This window comes from Ipomoea triloba, chromosome 3 (assembly GCF_003576645.1).
Source record: "Ipomoea triloba cultivar NCNSP0323 chromosome 3, ASM357664v1".
NCBI lineage: Eukaryota > Viridiplantae > Streptophyta > Magnoliopsida > Solanales > Convolvulaceae > Ipomoea > Ipomoea triloba.
In genome coordinates, this window is record NC_044918.1 from 29,055,185 (window position 1) to 29,077,073 (window position 21,889).

The window sequence follows — 21,889 nt, forward strand, 5'->3', positions numbered from 1 at the left end:
GCGGGCTTTTTTGGCCCGCCCCGCTTAGGCCCGCGGGCTTGGCGGGCCGCGGGCTACCCGCCTTTTTTTTTTTTTAATTTATAATATATATAATATATATTATATATTATATACATAACCAAATTATGTACTGTGCGAATGGTTTGCTACAAACCATTCGCACGTACAGTACATTATATATATATATATATATATATATATATATATATATATATATATATAACATAGCAATGTATATTATAATTTTTAATATATATATATATATATATAACATAGCAATGTATATTATAATTTTTAAATATGTATTGATTATTTTAATTATTTTTGTATGTAAAAATGATAAAGTTTAGACAGAAATAAACTAACAATTTAAAAAAAAATAAAAAAAATTGTCTGGCGGGGGCCCGCCTAGCCCGCGGGCCTTAGGCGGGGCGGACCGGGCCTAGAAGTTCCAGGCCCGCCAAAGGGCGGGCTTTTTTGGCCCGCCCCGTTTAGGCCCGCGGCCCGCCGGGCTTTGGCCCGCCCCGCCCCGCGAGCCCGTATTGACAGCTCTACCCCCAGCATACCTGTTCAATAGCAGCAACCACATCTGCAATAAATCCTCCAAATAGCCTGTATAGTGCCTTGTACACAGCAATCCTGAAAACCAATATCAATTGTAAAGAGTGTTGTAGTCATTATGCTTAAAAGAGATGCATCGCATTTTGATAGATGATAGAAAACCTTACCTTGCACGGGGAGCCATTCCACTTGCTTTTCCAAATTCAAATCCATGCATTCTGACAGGAATCCCATTGTTTCCTGCTGCAATGGCTGCTGTGTGACTGGTAAAAGCCATAGAAGATCTCATGTCATAGTTGGAATACTATACAAGACATTTTTCTCAGAGTACTAGAACACTTAAATTCAATTTAAAGCCCAAACACAAATATGCAGAGAATCTTAACATTTCGAAGTAGTATAATAGAACAATAGTGGATTCACTAATACAGAGATAAAAATCAGCAAAGTTGATTTTTTGTACCATAGCATCCTATCATATTAGCTCCCATATTGCAACAAAGAAATTTTGCAGTAGGTAAAACTCAGTATCAGGTGCATGCTTAATTGTATAAATAATATAAGCTCATCCCACTGAGAACGCTATCCAATATTAATAGGGATGCATGTTAAGATGCATTAATCCTCCTCTGTATCTCACTCTCACAGGACAAAGTAATCCCATCCTATCTTATCCTATTCCATCTAATGAAACAAAACACTGCCAAGTGTCATTGCTTGCTAGTGCAAGACTACTTTTGAGCTACAATTCACTCCTTTAGGTTGTATGATTTCAGTATTAAGGTATAGCATCCTTTGGCGTATCTGGTAAAGGCATTGGTTTACTAAATATCTCAAGGTAAAAAACCTAACTCACATTGTTCAATTTTTTATATGACAAAAGTCCAGGCTGTTACATATACTCTTCATCATGACCAAAAATGTGTATATAACATCCACTGCCACATCTAAGTTTCCCAAACAGTGAGGTCAATAATGTAGATAAGAAAAACACAATCTCTCCCTAGAATAAAATCAGTAATGGTACAAAAGCAGTAAAGCAAAGTAAACCAGACCTTCCATGTCCATCACCATCAAGAGGAGAATCAAAATCAATTGCAGGATTGAATGCACCAGCAGCTTTAGCAGCTCCTGCAAAATGTTGAGCTCCAATGATTTTCCCATTACAGTAGTTCCTCTTTGTCTCTGGATCTTTTTCACATTTTCCTCGGTATTTTGGAAGAGGTCCATAGGGCTCAGTAATGTGGTTTGCAAAGCTGGGATGGTGTGGATAAATTCCAGAGTCCACAAAGCCTATTACAATATCCTCTCCTGCCCTGTCAAAGCCACCTCCAGTTGGCCACACTCCAGTTGGAAGCCCCAAGAACTGAGGGGTGTGGGTTGTAAGTCTTTTCACCTTCCAATCTCTTACTACTGATTTCACACCAGGAGCTTGTCTAAGGATTTCTGCCTACTAATATGTTAAAGGTATAAGATATAAATTCGAGAAGGTGTTGACTATCAATCAGATAAAAAGCATGTGTTTTTATTTACTAAATAGATGTAAAACAAGGAAGAGGTATCAGTAGAAAATTATGGATTGTCACCTGCTCAGGGGAAATATGAACTGCAAAGCCATTTATGAGATGGTGGTAACTATAGATTTTCTTGTAGGTTCCTCGGTCAAACAGCAAACCTAGAAGCATATCATGTTTCGTTTCCAGATGCCGTGCATAAGATGTGACAGATTCACTGAAAAGGGGCCAGATCACAAAGCAAATAGAGTAAACAACTTTCTTTAACAAAAAGAAATTAATAAAGGAATAAATACTATATCCAGACTGTAATAAAGAATCATGATATTAATGAATTAACAGTAATTCATCTCAAAAAGGAAAAGATATAGCCAATTTATACTAATTTTTCATACCATCAGGAAAAGTGAGATAGCCCAGTAGTGAGCACATATTTTCAGTTAGAGGTCAAGAATTGAATTAAATGGCTTCTTTCTTTGAAAGTAGACAATGGCTGGTGATTTTCTCAAACCTGGGACTTTTTTGGATTCTATGAGAAGTGTGCAGTTCAACCTTAGTCTTCACATGCTGCTACTTTCTTAGTTGACACTAGATCTAATAATCTATTGAATAGCACAACCAACTGTGTCAATGACATAAGGGTCACAGAACTGAATGCTAGGCCCTATTGGATTAGACATGCTAGGTCCTCATTGGATTGCTAATCTGCAGAACAACAAAACACTGCACTTGGGATGGTCTGCTATGCTTATTCTTTAAAACTTTGTGGTTGCACTCACATTTATGCTCCATCAGTTGCTTTCTTATTTAAAAAACAATTATTCTGCTTATTTTTCTTTCTCTAAGCGGAGCACATAAAAATATAAACAATTTGAGGTAATAAAGATTTTGAGCTCATTACAGAAAAATTCAGAATCATTAGTGGAAGATGGAATGTGCCTTTAGGGACTATAGCTTTGTCTCTCTCAGAGAAGGAACTCGTGAATACTTATAAACCTTCCAATCATCAAACATTTGAACAAGTATGCATCAAGTAACTGGTAGGTGTATGGACAAGTTGAGTGATTTAATTGTTTCAGAAATGATAGTAAGCTTTTCTGTCATTTTCTCAAGGACAGTGAACAAGTTTAAGAAGAGATTAAATAAATAAATAATAAGCCACATTTAGAGTCTTAGAGATATTATCTCAAGTGGAATAACCAGTTGACATGATTTGAATTTACAATGTTTAAGGACAGCATTTTCTGTAATAAAAAAGCTGAGTCCAGCATAATATAATTATACTGCACAAAAAAAAATAAACAATAGGGGGGTTGCAAAAGGGAGTTTAATCTGCCATAGACTAGGTAGGAAATGGTGCACAGGGAAACACAGGATATGAAAACCTGAGGGAAACTTACAAATGTAAAAAATAGAAGTGTCTATTTGCAATTTTTTTGCATAACTATTAATTATCAATAGTTTCTTTTTAGGAAATTCATTTTTTATTTTTATTTTTTTAAAAAAAATTAAGGAAATGATATTGAAATGTTTTATGGAATTTTAATAAGTTTCTTAGGAAAAAATGTTTTCAAAACATGGAAACCTCACCCTTGAGAGTGCTTGTGTATTATAGGCCATAGGTTTAACGTTTAATACTAATAAAGCTACTGAATTGTCAATTCTGATGTCAGCCCATTTCATTCATAAAAGAGTTACAGAGAATTAGTTTTACTTAATTTCACAATATGCTTATCCAGTAGCATATAATTAAGAAAATCTTAAGGTGTTACTAGTACTCCTACTTAATGGATCATTGAGTCACCGTGATTTACCACCTCCACAAATCCTATCGGGCCGGGATGTGGGGCCCTCGGGGCGAGGGATTTTGCCTTTTGTGGACAAGAAAATCTGAAAATGCGTTGCAATCTGTACTTTCTAGAAGAAAATTAATATAGAGTATAGCAATAAATTCCATTTGATTCCTAGAATTACCAGATAAACCCAGATACATAAAACACAAAGACAACATGCACTATCCAGCCAGAATACCCAATTTCCCATATGAGAAGTATAGTTGATAAAAGATGTCACACCAATTGGTTGCATAATCAATTGAAAACACCATGTACATATAAGACAACAAAAATCCCCTTCACCAAAAATAATTGCTTAATATTACATAGATGCAGGTGCACACTCTAAGTAGTGGTTGCGATTTCTCTCGTCACCCAAAAACCAAAAACATGATAATAATTGCTTAAGATCTCTTCTAGAGCAGTTCATAATACAACTTGAAATATTCTACAAAAGATGGGAAATAAAAATGGAAACAGGAGTACCTGGCTACATCAAGTTTCTCATCATCCTCCAAAGCTGTAGCTTCAAAACCATTAACTCCACCTCTATAACTTATTACAGGCTCCCCCTCAATTGTCACAATGTAAATTTCTGCCTTCCCAAAGTCCAACACACCCAATAAAAGAAATACAACAAGGCCAACAGTCATTGGTGCCGGCATTTCTGCAGATAGAAGGTCCAGTCTCTTCAGACTCCTTGACATCCACAGTTACATCTCTGTTTCATCCACATCACAACCAAATTACTCAGGCACACACCCAAATGGCCAGAACTGAGTTGAGCACAGAAAAATGACACTACTAGTACAAACAGCATTAAGTGTTGTACTATAAGCAGCAATGCTAGTACCTAGATCGAAAGGGTAATATTCATGCTCTAAAACACAAAGAACTCACTCTATCACAAGAAACTGGAAAAGCACTGCCAAATGAGCTAAATGAAGCCATGTATCACACACACAGAAAACCTGATCTGTTATATAAATATATTATATTATATTAACGGATACACACTAAAATAATTATATTTAATTTATCTAATCATAGCCAGTTCAACTAAGGAGATCCAACACCAGAAACATCCCTTTTTTTTAATCTGAACATCAAAATAAGCTAGAAAACTGTTTCAGCCAGTGTGTACACTGATCAGCTAAGAAGCTCAAGCAAAGAATCAAAAAAACATTTTAAAAGGAAAAGAAAAAACAAAGATAATAAAGTGAAAACCAAAACGGAAAAGCTAAGATCTTTACTCACAATGATCCAAGGAAGGAATCAAATCATGAAATGCTATTTCGCACTCTCTTTCTCTCTCTACACATATGTATATAGATATGTAAGTATATGTATGGGGAAAGCTAGCAAAGCAGAGAGGATGAAAATGGGAGCAGTAATGAAGAAGAAGAGGAGGCAGAATAAATCAGCTGTATCACTTTTAACTTTTTGGTGCCACTTGCCAGAATGAGTAGGGAAGGGGAAGGGGAAGGGGATGTATATGTAGTGAGAGAATGAGAGTGGGAGTGAAAACGTGTCCAGTGGAGTGAAGTGGAGGTGGTTAGGGTTACTTTTCTTATTCTTAAGATTTTGGGGGGCATTATTAAATCTTTTTTTTTTTTTTATGTTTTCTCCTTTCAATCATTTCTGTATATTAATTTCACGTAACTTCCTTTAATTTCAACAATTCATCAACTTTAAGACAACTCTGTTTTATCCTTTTTTTTACTCCATTCATCTTAGCACATTTACGGGTTTAAAACCCATATAATTACCAAATAAAAATATAAAACCATACCCTAGTCTAAAATAAGTGATTAATCACCTTATCTCAAGTCATGAGCTCATGGCTTGAAGCGACAGGGTGGATTCAAACCCTACCTCAAACATCATTGAAGCTGGACTCCTCAAGTTGAAGTAAAGTTTGAATTGGATTCCTTGTATGCACAATTAAATCGGGGTAGGGTTCATGTGAGAACACCTTCCAAGATGTGAAAACATCCACACCCTCCAGAGGTTCATGTGAGAACACCCTCCAAGATGTGAAAACATTCACACCCTCAAGTTTGAAATAATTACAAAGTGAAATCCACTTATAAAAATTTTCAATAATTATAAAATGAACTCTATATTTTTTACTAAAATCTTCAATCATTAATGAATGAACCGAGACACCGGGTGCCACTAAACCACTAGGTCTTTGACTACTAGTTATTACATATACTAACTTAAAACGAAAAAAAAAAATTAGAAAGAATTTATGTGTACAAAAAAACTAAACGCAATATACAATATGCCACTTTAACTTAATATACTCCGACATATTATTATTATTATTAGTACTACTACGATCCATCATTGATGAGGATTATTATTTGAGCTTTCCTAGCTATACAATGATACTACTACGACGACGATCCATCATTGATGAGGATTATTATCTGAGCTTTCCTAGCTATACGATGATCGGATCTTGAGCCGTAAAGCTTGGCTGAGCCAGGACTCGGATTGTCCAGGTTCGCTCGGTCTACAGATCTACTTTTCCTAATTTACTCTGCCAGATAAATCTAACGAGATGCACCTTATGAGAGTACACTCAGATTGGTTGGCCCGACCTTCGCGCCTTGAGACTCTCCTTTGAAAGGCTTAGCCATAATCATATAGCATTTGTCCAAGGAGTATTGGGACTGCGTGTGGCCCTGTGCATGGTCGTCATGCGGCAACCATGCCGAATGACCGACACCTGTCCCCTGACACCTTATTTATACTGCATTTAATGTCAAGAAGAAGACTTTTGGCTGTTTTCTCTCTTAAATAGCTGAGTAGCTCGAGAACCTCTGACCCACTATCATGTTGACGGGGCTACGCTTATGGTATAAAAGCACTGTACCCGATTCATAATTAATAAGAGTATATTTGATCATACTTCACTACGTGACCGCGTATATACCATATCAAGCTTATCAGTCAGTTTTGGTTTGTTTGACTGCTATTAGCTATTTGACTTAGTCAAACAGTCAATATGAGTGTTTGGTTAGTCAACGTTTTGTAACAGTTTATTGCTTCAAACCGCTAAAATTCAAAAAGCTGTTCAAAGTAACTTTTTTAATCAATTTTTGAGAAAATAATTTTTTTTTCCAAAACACCCCCAATAATAAAAAAGAAAATAATGTGACTGTTTAGACGAGTTCAACAATCCCATATGCTAGTCATGTCACTCTCATGGTCTCTTCACAATACTAGGCAACGAGGTGCTTAAGCCTGTCAATGAGGCTCATAAGCTCATTGCCTAGTACCGCGAAGGTAATTAGCAACAGGACATGTTATTACTGATTAGTGTTCACGGGTTTCCTGTGAACCTATGTTTATTTTTTTTAATATGAATTCTTTAATAATAATAATAATAATAATAATAATATTATTATTATTATTATTATTATTATTATTATTATTATGGGTTAAAATAACATAGGCTCTGTTTGGCAGGGTTGTCTGAAAAGCTAACTGAAAGTTGAAAAGCTAGTAGCTAATAAGCTAACTAATTGAAATTAAGGTGTTTGGTAAAATTAGTTGTTGAATTAGATGATAAATGTAAAAAGACATAAAAGGATAAACTAACAGTGTGTTTGGTTGACAGGTTTAGCTATCAGGATTGGGTATCAAAATCATAGTTATTATAATTGGTTGACAGACGTTTAGAAAACTACTATGGGTTTGATTACCCCTCAATTGGAAAATTCATTCCCTAATAAAATAAGGGTTTCATTCCATTATTCCTCTTCAACCGCTTCCCATAACTATTTAGATTTTTGTTTTCATTTTTGTGTTCATACTGGTACTTTGGATGTCTTTATATTAGAACCAATTGTCTTGATTTTTTTGTTCTTGTATTTTTAAAATCTTTATTCCCATTATAGGATCATACATAACAAAACATTAATATTGATAATCATTCTCATTCCACCCTACTACCAAACATGCAAAATACTTTCACCAAAACTCATTACCATTACCAAGTATCTGATACTCATTCCGATTCAGATTCCCATGTGCGAACCAAACACACCCTAAAATATTAGAATTTTGATTAATGAAGGGTAAATGGTGTTATTTTTATAAATTAATAAATTAAAGATTTTTTTTTAAAAAAAAAGTTAAAAAATCAGGACCTTATTTTGAACACTACCTCGGTAGTGTTTCAAAATAATCTATTATTTTAAGCTCCCAATCTTTTACCAAACAGAGTTTATAGCTTATTTGTAACTTAAAATAAGTTATAAACTCTACCAAACAAAGCCATAATACACTCATACCCTTAAATATCATTTTGCATATAATCATTTATCAGCTAACAACTAATTTACCAAACATTTTTCTACAACCAGCTAATGCTTTCAGCTAGTCAAACCTGCAAAACCAATCCACTAACAGTTATTTGCTAAATCAATTCGTTTTCAACTATCAATTAACATCTATTTGCCAAATACCACCGAAAGGTGTGCAAGCACAACGGCCTGTGACTTGTTCCTTCAATAAAGACTCAAATGGAATCTCGGGGAGCTATGGTTTGGCCAAATAAAATAAAAGGGTTTGAGATAGGGAAAGTTGACATTTAAAAATACTTTCTAGGTGCTCACATTTTGATCCAACTAACGCTAGTTGAAATTTGTGAACAATAATACTATTTTTACACAGTTCTTTTACACACTTTTATATACTGTGGACTTGACTTTATTCATATTATTTAGATCAACCCAATATACTATGCGTTTTTTGGCATATAATGGTACAAATAAAGGCAAATTAGTTTCAGATATAAATTTGAATTTGTAAATATCAATTTTATACACTATTGGAAAATCGCATATTTCCAACCACTCAAAAAAATTGTTAAAAATTTTCAACATTTCTAACCACATTTCAATATATATATATATATATATATATATATGAAAATGCTTTATTCCGTCATAAATTTTCCCTCTATTATTTTACATCATGATGTAACTTCTATTCATTGGGTCCATGAATTGGTAACTTACCACTAATTAAAAATAACATTTAGTTACCAATTAGATGTTGTCATGTCATGAGGGATGGATTGGATGAAAAAATATAAGAGGTATATAGCATTACTCCTTTATAATAATATACTAATTAGCTAATTACCTAATATTTATTTAACCCCAATTTTAAGTGCAACAAAAAATTTAGCAGTGAACTACACACAATTTGTATACCAGAAAACTCTACTACCAACAACCCCCTCCCCCCCCGCCGCATCTTTCCGTTATAAGAAACTTTTAAGGTTGGCCAACTTGTAACAACTTCTGTAACATAATATGAACCATCTTGAGTCTTCAGAACAAAGTACACCCAAAAATACATAAAATAGTTAGATTATCAATCAATTTTAACTTATTTGACCACTATTGCTATTTGATTTAGTTAAAAAAATCAATATAAGTGTTTGGTTAATAAATTTTGTGTAACTCTAAAATGCTAAAATTTAAAAAGTTGTTCAAAATAACTTTTTTCAATTAGCTTTTTGAGAAAAGAAATTATATCAAACATCTATCAGCTAACAGATAATTTGCCAAACACCTTTGTGCAATTACTAATGTTATCAATTAACTAGTTATATCATCTAACCTAATCAGCTAAAAGCTAACAGTCATTTACCAAATAAGGCCACTAAAATATACTAAGGCAAGAACAAAGTCTAGTCTAAGATACACCAACGACCTTATATCTATTCTTTTGTCAAATTAATGTAGCAAATACACAAGGGTAACATCAACGATAAACATTCAATTAAGATGATTATTAGTAAATCAGACAAAATCTAACCGCTAAATTCTGAAACAACAATTGTGAACGTACAAGATAGACTTGCTACCGATACAAATTTTATTGTGATTAAAATAAAACCATAAAATCAGTATATGTAGGATTTTGTTTTGTTTTTGTTTCCTTGTATTTTTTGTTCAAAATAGTAACTAAAATGATACAATTATAATGTTTTGAATCAATAAATATAACAATACAATTACAATTAGTTACATCAACTAGGAGCAAATTAAATAAAAATGGTGCGCCAATTATATAATACTTTCTAAATTAACTTGACTAAACACTCATGAATATTTACGGTTTATCTTATAAGTATTACAATTTTCTTCATAAGTTTTCATCTCTTAATATTATATTTTGATTTAAAAGTATTACATTTTTCATCAAAAGTATTACATTTTTACTCATAAGTATCAATCAATTTATCCCTTATTAGTATATTACACTTTGTCTCACAAGTAATTGTTCAATCCCTAAATATTACGGAGCATATTTTGATTTAAAAGTCTTACATTTTTCTTTAAAAGTATTATACTTTTTCTTACAGACAATAATTTATTGTTTATTAGTATTACATTTTCATTTTGATGATCTGACGCATATCACGCATAAGAATCAATGATAGGGTCTTATAGGAGGCTTGCCCATGAACAAATTGGCAATGATTAAACTTATCAATACCATGGTTATGTTTGGCAAATCTAGCTGAAAAGGTAACTGAAAGCTGAAAAGATATAAGCTATGAGCTGAAAACTGAAGAGTTGTTAAGCTAAATGATATACTTAAAAGTGTTTGGTAAAATTAGCTTTTTGATAAGTTGATAAATGTAAAACGACTATAAATGACATCTTCATAAAATTTAAATAGTATTAAATTTAAATATGTTTGCTTACATATTAAAATTTAACATTTTGAAATGAAACTATTAGCATAATCATGATCTAGCATCCCATAATAAAGTAGCAAAATTATTGAGAATCTCCTTCATCTCAATAGAGGTCTCACTTAAATTTTCAAAGGATCAATGGACTTATGAACGGGCAATTGGAGTTGAAACTTTAAGGAGTTGCTAGGCGGTGAAGAGTTGCGGAAGATGATGAATAAAAATATAGGAGAAGAGAAAATGCTAAAAATATTTTAATTGGGGGGTAAATGATGTCATTTATTTAAAATAATAAGGATAAAGATGGAACCTTGCAAAAAAAAAAGAGATAAAGATGGAAAGAAAGTTAAAAGGTAATGTTTCAAAATAAACTCTTATTTTAAGTTACTGGCTTATTTTGGGAACATCACCAAATAGAGCTTATACCTTATTAGTAGCTTAAAATAATCTATATATTCCAAAATAAGTTCTACCAAACAGAGCCCATATCTCTATAATATGTTAGACTAGATTAAATAATTAAATAAAAAAAACTTTATTGTCAAAAATAAATAAATGAATAAATAACCCTCCAGTTGTTGTTGTTGTTATTTTCATTTTTGGCACAGAACCCATGTAGTATATTTTCCTCTAGTAAAATAAAATATTATTGATTTGTAATTAAGTATGGAGGTGTTTAAAAAAAAAAAAAAAAAAGTATGGAGGTGCACTGTAGAGGAACGCGTTAGACAAGACACCGAGGATGGAGGAGTCTTAATCTTATAATTATTATTAATTAACACTATTCAACTTTCCCAAATGACACTTTTTAGTTTTAGCCCATTTCTAAATTTCAGCATTGTATACCTGAAACAGTTTTATAGAAATGTGCCTCTTTTTAAAGGTTTATTTGATAAACTTAGTTACTATGTAATAATTATAAATCATATAGGAAAAATAAATCACATTTTGAAGATCCGTGCAATAAATTTAACCAAAAAAGTGTTGATAAGAATCGAACACATGACTTTAACTACGAAAATTATGTTTCACGTACTTACTCACTTTTTTTTAAGACATAAATATGTCATTCTTGAATCTATTACCTCCCATCCTATTTTAAAAGAGTATCGTTGCATTTATCTTTTAAAATTATACCCTAATTTCACTTGTACGGAGTATTAATTTTTCAAATTTAATTAATGAGTAAACTTTTTTAATGATATAATAATATAGAAAAAATGGTCAAATACACACATAAATTTTACCTGAGAAGTCAATTAGGCCCCTAAACTTTTGAAAGTTGTAATTATTAGATACAAAACATGTCGATTTAGTGCATCAATATCCAAATACTTGTTACTGACCTATAATAACAGATCACTAGGTTGTCCGGCCATGTTTCGGTGGCGAAAACCGACAACGGCTACCAGCACGTCGCCGGAGAAGGGTTGGCCGCCTTCTCCGTCAACAGAGATGGCGATTATAACTCATTTCAGGAGAGAATTTAAGAGGGTAAACTTTAAGATGGGTAAACAATATTTTCTAATTTTTTTAATACTAATTAATTTGATGTTCGATAGTAAATTTTATACATATTTAAAAATTATATTAGCATTTTTGTTCAACATAAAAATTTTGATTTTCAAATTATAAAAGATATTTAAAACTAAAAATATATTAATTTACTGTACGTGAAATAATAAATATGTTGACAAACAAAATGCGGAATGCCTTAACCTGATAAGAACTAATATTAAATACGTTGTTTGGTAAAATAGTTAGTTTATCGGTTAATTTTGATTTATTTAACTACTAATTAATTCTTTAAGTTGGTTGAAAAATCAATATAAGTGTTTAGTTATTCTTTTTTTTTTTTTAACTTTAAAATGCTAAAATTAAAAAAAAATATTCAAAACAACTTTTGCAATTAACTAATTTACCAAAACACCTTTTTACAATCAACTAATGTTATTAACTATTTATATCCTCTAATCCAATTAGCTAATAATCATTTACCAAACATGACTTTTGACTCTTGAGCTCGATTATCTTCAAGGGATCGGGTTCTAAAAGGAATGTCAAAATATCGTTTTTCAAATTATAAAAGATATTTTAAAAAAGAGTAAAAAAATTTATTTTCCCAAAATTAAGGGAGGACTTGCATAGTTGCATGGCATTAAACATGATAACATGGGGGTGAGTGCAAACCGAGCTTGCTTTTTTTCAATTGATTAGCAGTAAAAGTATGAAGTAAATTATTTTAGCCATTTTAAAGTCACTTAATGAACACAAAAACTTGTGTGAGACTGTTTCACGGATCTTAATCCATGCGACGGGTCGAATTAACATAATTTATATCATAGTTAATATTATGAATTGATTTTTTTTACTCAAATTATATTAACTCGACTTGTGAGACGATCTCACACAAGTGTTACCCTTTAATGAAAACTCCTTTTCAAGATTTGGTTCATTTACTTGAAAATCTCTATTCTACTTTTTCATTTTGGGTCTAACAGAGACTTTTCAAATAGGACTTAGATTCTCACTTTCTAGATGGAGGAAGAAGGTGGATTTGGCACCATGTGATTCTCCTTTAGGAAATGTCACATGATTGAACTTTAGTGGTGACATATTGACTCTTTGGACTATAACTAATAGAAAGTATATTAAATAGATACTACACTGTAATAAAGTGAATAGTATTCAAAAGAGTATCCTACACGAAAAGGTCAAAATTACAAAACCAACCCGACACTTTAACTTTGCTAATACGCCTGCTGCATCACCATGTGGAAAATTGCCAGTTGGATTGTTGTTTGGAAGTTAGCTGCATGCAGTGAACAGAAAAATGAATGCCAATCAATAAAGGGATTGAAGTTCCTATTACTTATCATGTTAGAGTGGTGGCCATTTGATGAAAAGAGTTATTGACTTTTTGTAGGCCACGGGATTCATTACAATTTTCATCTCCTTTTTATATCTGTTTTTTCCTTGTATCGAGAATGATAGACTTTGTTGGATTTATTTGGTATGCAAAAATCTAAGTAAAGCTTAACTGTTTTTTTTCTCACTATTAATGTGTGCTTTTAATATTTTTGTTATGGGTCGGATCAACTTATAATATTTTGTTAATTTAATGTTAAGTTATAGACCGATGTTACTTAATTATATGGTCTGAATAAATTTTCATTATAATATGACATTCTTAAAAGTTTTTAAATTACTTTCTCGTTTATTATGAAGGTTAGATTAATTCATGTAAATATCACATTGTTGTTGTTGTTATTAAGTTCTTTATCACATGGTTTGATGACATCGCTATTGCTTTTCATAAGGAAGGTCTCAATTTTAAGTCTTATCCCAATCAAAGGTCGACATAATTTTTTGAGCAGACCCTCTATAGGGTGAGGGGGGCCTTGGTACGCACATATATATCATAATACTGAAATGCAATTAATAAAATATATTCTTTCAACAAATCAAATAAAGAGATAAAATTCATATTCTACTCATGGCCTATTTTATTTTTTTTGTGAAATATGGTTTCTATTCACCAAAATATATTTCATGGGTCAAATATACCATAAGAGAATCTACTCATACTATAACTATTTTAGAAGAATATAGTAATACGAAGGCAAAAACTTGTGTGAGACGGTTTGGGTCGAGTCGGGTCAAGATGAAAATGTTATACTTATACGCACAAATGTCATACTTATATGCTCAAATGTAATACTAATTAGGAATAATTTTTTTGTTACTTATAAGGGTAAATGTAATACTTTTAAGGGAAAATGCAACTTTTACATTTTTATTTAAAAGTATTACATTTTTTCTCAAAAGTATTATATTTTCCCTTATAAGGAACACTTGTCAACACTACTTATTATGAAAAATGTAATACTTTTGATGGAAAATATAATATTTTTACATCAAAATTCAAAAGTATTACATTTAACCTCAAAAATATTACATTTTCTCTTATAAGTAACAAAAATTGTATTCCTAATTAGTATTACATTTGAACATATAAGTATGACATTTGCGCATATAAGTATGACATTTGCGTGTTGGTTCGACATGATTCGACTCGTCTCACGAATAAGGATCCGTGAGACGACTATTTTTGAAGAATCTATTAGTGCGAAAATCATTTTAAGCAAATTAAACGTGATGCACTCACTCTCTAAGGTCCTTCAAAATTGCTTCTTCATTGGACTAGCTTGTACCATAAATTTGTATTCTATGATTCTAAATTAGAATATCACATTAAATAGAGCCTTAAATTTTGAAAACGCGTAATGACATTAAAATTAAATAAAAACATCCTTTTTGGTCACATTGGATTTTCTAAAGAGTCATAATTTTTTTCTGTGCTTTGACTACGTTTATTCAACTCAATAACTTGAAGAAAAGTCCCTACCATGATTTGGTTTGATATCCTTATTATTGAATTGCTTCTTTATAGAAAAGCATTTTTCTTTCGGTCTTTCCGTTATCTCCTTCAAAGTAATTCTTTGAGTGTGCTCAATGTATCATTCTTATTGTCTTCCCCCTTTTTATAAAAGAGAAAGCCTAACAGGGCGTCATATGGTTCTTTAATTTTAAATTTCTATTGTGTTTTTATATAATTACAATGACATACATGTTATGAATAATTGTTAGTTGTATAGATTTTGATGATGTAATTGATTGTATTTTAGAAATTTATTAGACTCTTCATTTCTTTTCTTTGTAACAACCAATACAGAATTTACTCTAGTCTCTCTTCGAGCAGAGATGTGCCTCTAGTAGACCGCCGTAGAATTAGAGTATCTAGACAGATGCAAAAAGTTGCCTAAGGATAGTTAATTGCGTTCACTATTGGAAGACCGTATCCGACAGACCTCTCTTAGTATAGGTAGGTCAAGCGGCAAACATTAATTATTGTAAAGGTTTTCTGGTAGATGTGTTATCATTTGACCTCAACTACGTTAGAAGTGATAAGTCACCCAACACACCTTTTTTTTAGTACTACTGACTCTGTTACAATGTAGTATCTGTTCATAGCTACTTTCTCAACCTACTGAAGCACAAAGAGTCAACAGTTGCATCCACTGAGGCTGGAACCCACTCCCATCATCCATGGACCCAACATACCTTAATTAGTTGATTGTTGTAAAGGTTCAGTAGAGAAGTACAAAATGTATGAGAAATGTCTTTTGTCCTTTAGTGATAAGAGTTGTTGGACATGCTCTCCAAGAACATTTGACAGCAAGCAAACATGTGTTTTGGCCCCTGCACCAATCAGATAATTCTTTGTTCAAAAAGGGAAATGGTTTTTATCCCATGGTTAATAGCGTGTAGTAGAAAAGGAAAAATTAACATCTTTTACACCTACCATTTCATAAGGCGCTTATGGGAAGATTTTCAAATGTTTAAATTTCAAGGCTTTCAGCTCTATAGGTAGGTCAAGCGTCAAACCTTAATTAGTTTATTATTGCAAAGGTTTTCTGGTAGATGTGTTATCATTTGACCTCAACTAAGTTAGAAGTGATAAGTCAGGACCCGACACACCTTAATTAGTTGATTGTTGTAAAGGTTCAGTAGAGAAGTACAAAATGTATGAGGAATGTCTTTTGTCCTTTAGTGATAAGAGTTGTTGGACATGCTCTCCAAGAACATTTGACAACAAGCAAACATGTTTTTGGCCCCTACACCAATCAGATAATTCCTTGTTCAAAAAGGAAAATGGTTTTTAACCAATGGTTAATAGAGTGTAGTAGAAAAGGAAAAATTAACATCTTTTATACCTACCATTTCTTAAGGCGCCTATGGGAAGATTTTCAAACGTTTTAATTTCAAGGCTTTCAACTCTATTTAAAAAGCCCTCCTGAAGCGTGAAGAAGTTACAAAATCGAATACGAGTTGTGCAAGAGAACTTCTAAAAGCTTTCAGCCTTTGTCTAAGTTTTCAACACTTTATATTAAGAATCATTTAGATTCTGTCCAAATTTAGTCACCTAAAATAAAACCCTTAGGGATCATCTTCTACCTTTCTCAAGTGGACTTTGTGGACGACCCTTGAAGAAGGTGGTGAGGCAATGAAGAACGAGCAACTTGGTGAAGAAAGACAGAAAGTTATTCAGAGAACTATCACTAGTGGATAACATTAACCTAGTTGGTTTGGTTCGCAGCTAGTGTGAAAGGCTATACTTTCACTTGTACTGTGAGAATACTAGTGGAACCTCTTGTGCTACGGAGAAGAGTGGAGTACTATAAAAATTCTCTACTAACTTTCTCTCTCTCTTCATTTTTTTAGACCTCTCTCCTCATTTTATATTCGATTTTCTACTGAATTTAATCACACACTATCAGTTTTAACAAAACACTACGAAATCTTTAAGGCAAATTTGCTAAGTCTTTCGCAGCGCGAAAACATAGCTCAAATTAATCTTTTTAAAAGGTTTTAAAAATTGTTAGAAAGTCTATTCAACGCCCTCCCTTCCTCTCCCCTCCCGTTCCTTTACCTTCTAGACTTTCTCTTTGCCTTGGGACCAACGATACATTGTTGTTGTTGTTGTTGTTGTTGTATTGAAAAAAAACACACATTTGGTCCTTGAATTATGTCTGAGGAAGACATCTTTACATCTCGAGTTGAGGAAAACCCCTTTAATCTGTGAAGAAATTTTAATTTCAAGCTTTCTCAATATGTAAAGATGTCTTCGTCAAAGAGATTGAAGCCCCCAAGAGTGTCTTGAAATGTTTCTTGAAGTCTAGAGTCCAAAAATTTTCATAAATATCTCAAATTTGACTTAAATAGCACTTTATGCAACCTGACACGATCTTTGACACGATCGTGTCAATGGTTTGTTACTTACTGCCCAATGAAGCCTAACTAGGTGGCATGGTCCTAATGTGCCAAACATTATCCTCATTTTTGGCCTTGTTCTACTTGGAATTTTAGAAAATATTACATACAAAAATTGTAGAGAATTCTCTTAACTTTCCATAGTCACTTGAATCACCTTGATTTGACTTCATATGTGAGGGATATGAATAAAGTACTATTAACCTGTGACGTGTCACATGGTTGTATCCTTGCAGCACATAGTGCTCAACATGAAAGTTGTAGAAGACTTCCTTAGCTTTCCATGGATACCTCAATTACTTCAATTGGACTTCATATGACAAGAGTTATGGTTAAAATACTCTTAGCATGTCCTGAATTATTCTGTTTTAACATTCTTGCTTAGCAATACCTGACAACCAAATGATAAAGAACTAAGTAAGAAATTCATCAATATAAACAAGAAATAGACCAAATTTATTTTCATAATTGTATATAAAATAAAATTAAATAAAGCAAAAAAAAAAAAAAACCCCCACCCATCCATGTTTTTGTCAGCGGGCTAGAGACGAAGAGATTCCTTCGTCTTTTGCGGGGGAAGAAGATAGGGAGGGGTGAGGTTTTTTTTTTTTTTTGAATTTTATTTTATTTAAAATTATTAAAATAAATTTAAAAATAATAATATTTTAATAGAATAATTGTCACGTCTGTGATGACCTGAGGAACATGTCAATTTTGATTGAGTTGCATAATTTTGGCAGTTCAGAGACCTAATTGCATTAGTTTTTTTAGTCGGATGACTCAATTAAACTTTTGCGTGTAGTTCGATGGCTAATTTGAACCTTTTTCTTAAATTTTATCTACCGTATATTAAAACTTGGTAGAAAGTATTGCATTATTTGGTTTGTTTTTCTTTTTATCTTTTTTTTTTTTAATTTCATATCTTAATCAATTAAAACTTGCCACATTAGGAAGTGTCAAGTTTGTGAGTAGTAGGTATAGGTAGTTGACTAAGCATTGTCATTAATTTAAATAATATTTTGAAAACTTTTTTATTTACTTGTACTTATTTTTATTTTTAAATTCTATATTTTGGAAATATGATTTCACCAACCAAAATATTGAATGTTCATTATTCATAGATATATTTAAAATTTTGAAGATAATGGTCCAATAGTAAAAAAAAATAATAATAATAAATCATAATTTAGTTTCCTAGATTTTGCTATTTTAATCCATACCATTCTTGGTCAATTAGCATTTCCTCTATTGATTAATTCTGTTGGTTCAATTTGATTTGATTTGATTTTTTATTGTTTTAGATCATTTTGAATTTTTTATTAATTTGTTTTATATGGATATATATTAATTTGGCTTCCAATCGATTTGTTAGTTATATTGATTTGTGTTGAGTACAAATCTTATATTCGTTGAGAGAAAACAACACTTTTAGCCCTCAAATTGTTTTATTATATTTTTGAAATTTTAATTTCTGTTAATTGATTTAAATATATTTAGTCCTTTAATTATCTATTATGTTGCATTTTCAATTCATGGTGTTATACAATTATCAAACTCCATCTGCAAACTCTTTTTTTATGAGATTATTTTTGTCATATAAAATCAATATTCACCATTAAAGTTTCACTCTTTCCATGTGAACGTTATTTTTAACAGTGAATATTGATTCTAAATAATAAAAATAACCCCATATGTTAATGGAGTTTATCAATTAAATAACAATAGCAACTAAAAGTGCAACATTATGAGTAATTAAGGGGCTAAATTTTTTAAATTAACTTACAAGGACCAAATTTCAAAAAGTGAAACAATTCAAGAACCAAAAGTATCAATTTTCGTAACTATTATTAGAAATATCACCATGATTCTCAATGTTTATTGGGCTAACAATAGGTAAATGGACGAAAATGCCCTTCATTTTAACACTGATTGGATGGAATATGTAACGGAGGACCGAATTGGGTGAGATTTTGAAAGTCGAGAGATCACATTTTGTGCAATTGAAAGTTGAAATGCAAAATTGAGAATAAGCAATAGTCGAGGGACCATTTTGAGAAGAAACTCTTCATTATTTATAAGATATGAGATAAATTTCAACATTTATGACCTATAGTGAATAATTGTTATCACAAAATAAAAATGATTAATTCGATTTCATATTGGTTGACATAGCCGTATAGCATACGTAGAATAAATTATAATGCAAAAAACAATCATCATATGCAAATTAGTGCACTCACCATATACATTGTATGAAGTGGTCACATTATACCTCTTCATCGTTTGATCCAATATATACAAGATGCACATATTCTTAGTCAATCTATAAGTCTATGTATAAAGAAGATGTATAATAACCCAATGGGGTAGCTCAAGTGGCAAATGAGCTACTCTGTAGAATTACCAAAAAAAATAAAGAAGAGGTATAATCATAATATAAGTCCTCAAGTAGGGTCCACATTTATTTATTTACAACATCCATTTGGATAGTACTATTGTCTCATTAAAAATCTCGATCACTAGAAAAACCTAATGGAGAAACCCTATTGAGAAAAGAGTACATGATGTATGTGTATTCATGTGTTGCACTAGCAATTTCGTTTAAAAACCTGTAATTAATAAGAAAATTATATCAAAGCTTAATCACAAGAATAACAATCTATAAGAAAATTATATCAAAGCTTAATCACAAGAATAACAATCTTCAATCCTACCTTAATTTACCTTAATTTGAATAGGAGAACTGCGAATTGAGATCGATCTTAGGGTTTAAATCCCTTTATTCATGCTCAAATTGGAGTATTAATTGAAAGGGACGAGAATACCCTTAATAATTTCATATTTCGGCATGTCTTAAACGAAGGAGTGACTGGCGTGATGAATTTTGACACTAAAACAATAGTCGTAGATGAAAATTGGTAGGAATTAAACATGTGGATCAAAACTGTCATTTTGCTAATACTTGTGAGACCAAAATTAGTATTTGCTCGTTTAAAAATATACAAGTCTATTCATCCTTCCTAGACTTGTATCTCAATCCCGCAGGACCAACATTATTGACGGAGGACCAAAAATTGTTATGTCACAAAAATGCCAGGACCAATGAGGAATATTATGAAAACAAAAAAAAAGAAAAGAAAAAGAACTCAAGTGGAACGCCAGCTATAAATCTAGGATGAAAAATAGAATTAACTTGTAATTTATTTTTTTCAAATTTGAAGAATTCATTTTCAATGCAATAAATTATCTCATCATCCAAACAATATAAAATATGTTTTCCTTCAAATTTAAGGAAAATTTGTTCAGTTGAAAAAAAAAAAAAAAAAGAAGAAGAAGAAGATAGAAGACATTTAATCAATTATACGTTCACAACAGAAGAAAAAAGAAGAAGATATATTTCTCTATAGGAAAGAAGGATGGATGAATTTATTGAATTTGATAAGCTAACGCCCTTTAATACCAAAAAGTAGTTATGCGCCATAAACACATTGGATCATAAATATTGCCGAAATTACATGTGAAAATTAAATCTCCTGAATCGTAAAAAAAGCAGGAGGAAATGTATATTAGCGGTTGTTTTCTGAGCACATGTGAGGTATGCCCCCCACAAAGCTCTGGTAGTTGTCATCTTGCATGAACACTGCATGTGAAGGAGTATGACCACTTTCTATGTCCAGCACCAAATAAAAAAATGAAAGATTCCAAATTCCAACCCAACCAAGTACCAAAATATATTTGCTTTTACAATAACAATACAACAACAAATGGAGGATAACTTTAAAAAAAAAAAATTGGTGAGCTCAATTTTTTCAAGGATTGTCACCTCCCTGCAATGGCTCATATTGTCATCTTGTGGAATTGGTGCTTGAACGTGTACACTAACTTTAGCCCCGTCCAAGTTCAGTGTTTTTTTTTTTGGTTTAATATAATTATTGTTTTTTGAATAAGTCTGTGTTGGGTGGAGGCCAAAAGGCCAAGTCCAATACCCTATCTCTCAAAAGTTAGAGGATTGTTGGGTGGAGGCTGTTGAAAGACCAAGTCTAGTACTTTGCTTCTCAAAAATGTGGTGACAGTATATAAGGAAATAAATTAAAGTTGTGCTTGAGCTATAACTTTTGGCGCAGTGATAAGCACTTGATCTTAACAGTTTTTAATAAGATTCTCTCATATAAGGTGTACTGTCAAAGTGGGTCGAAACTCACGGGTCGGGTCGCACCCGTCCAGCGGTGGGGCAGGCTAGGGTTTAGAAAAAAAAAAAAAAAAAGTGGCTCGCAAAAAAACAGGCCTAATGGGCCTAGACCGCGGGCCAAACCCTTTTTATTAAAAAATTATTTACATATATATATATATATATATATATATATATATATATATATATATATATATATATATATATATATATATATATATATATA

The 21,889-nt window shown here is 31.9% G+C and overlaps 1 protein-coding gene across 1 annotated transcript in view; it reads right to left on the reverse strand.

Annotated features, from left to right (window-relative positions):
- Nucleotides 1-5,419, reverse strand: part of LOC116012652 (subtilisin-like protease SBT2.5) — an 11,300-nt gene extending 5,881 nt beyond the window's left edge. The window contains exons 1-6 of the mRNA XM_031252275.1: nucleotides 5,168-5,419; nucleotides 4,397-4,631; nucleotides 2,148-2,292; nucleotides 1,617-2,011; nucleotides 729-824; nucleotides 567-639 (exon numbers count right to left, since the gene is read on the reverse strand). Coding sequence (XP_031108135.1) covers nucleotides 567-639; nucleotides 729-824; nucleotides 1,617-2,011; nucleotides 2,148-2,292; nucleotides 4,397-4,617 — 930 coding nt within the window. The 5' untranslated portion in view covers nucleotides 4,618-4,631; nucleotides 5,168-5,419. The remainder of the gene's footprint in view (nucleotides 1-566; nucleotides 640-728; nucleotides 825-1,616; nucleotides 2,012-2,147; nucleotides 2,293-4,396; nucleotides 4,632-5,167) is intronic.
- Between the last annotated feature and the right edge of the window lie 16,470 nt (nucleotides 5,420-21,889).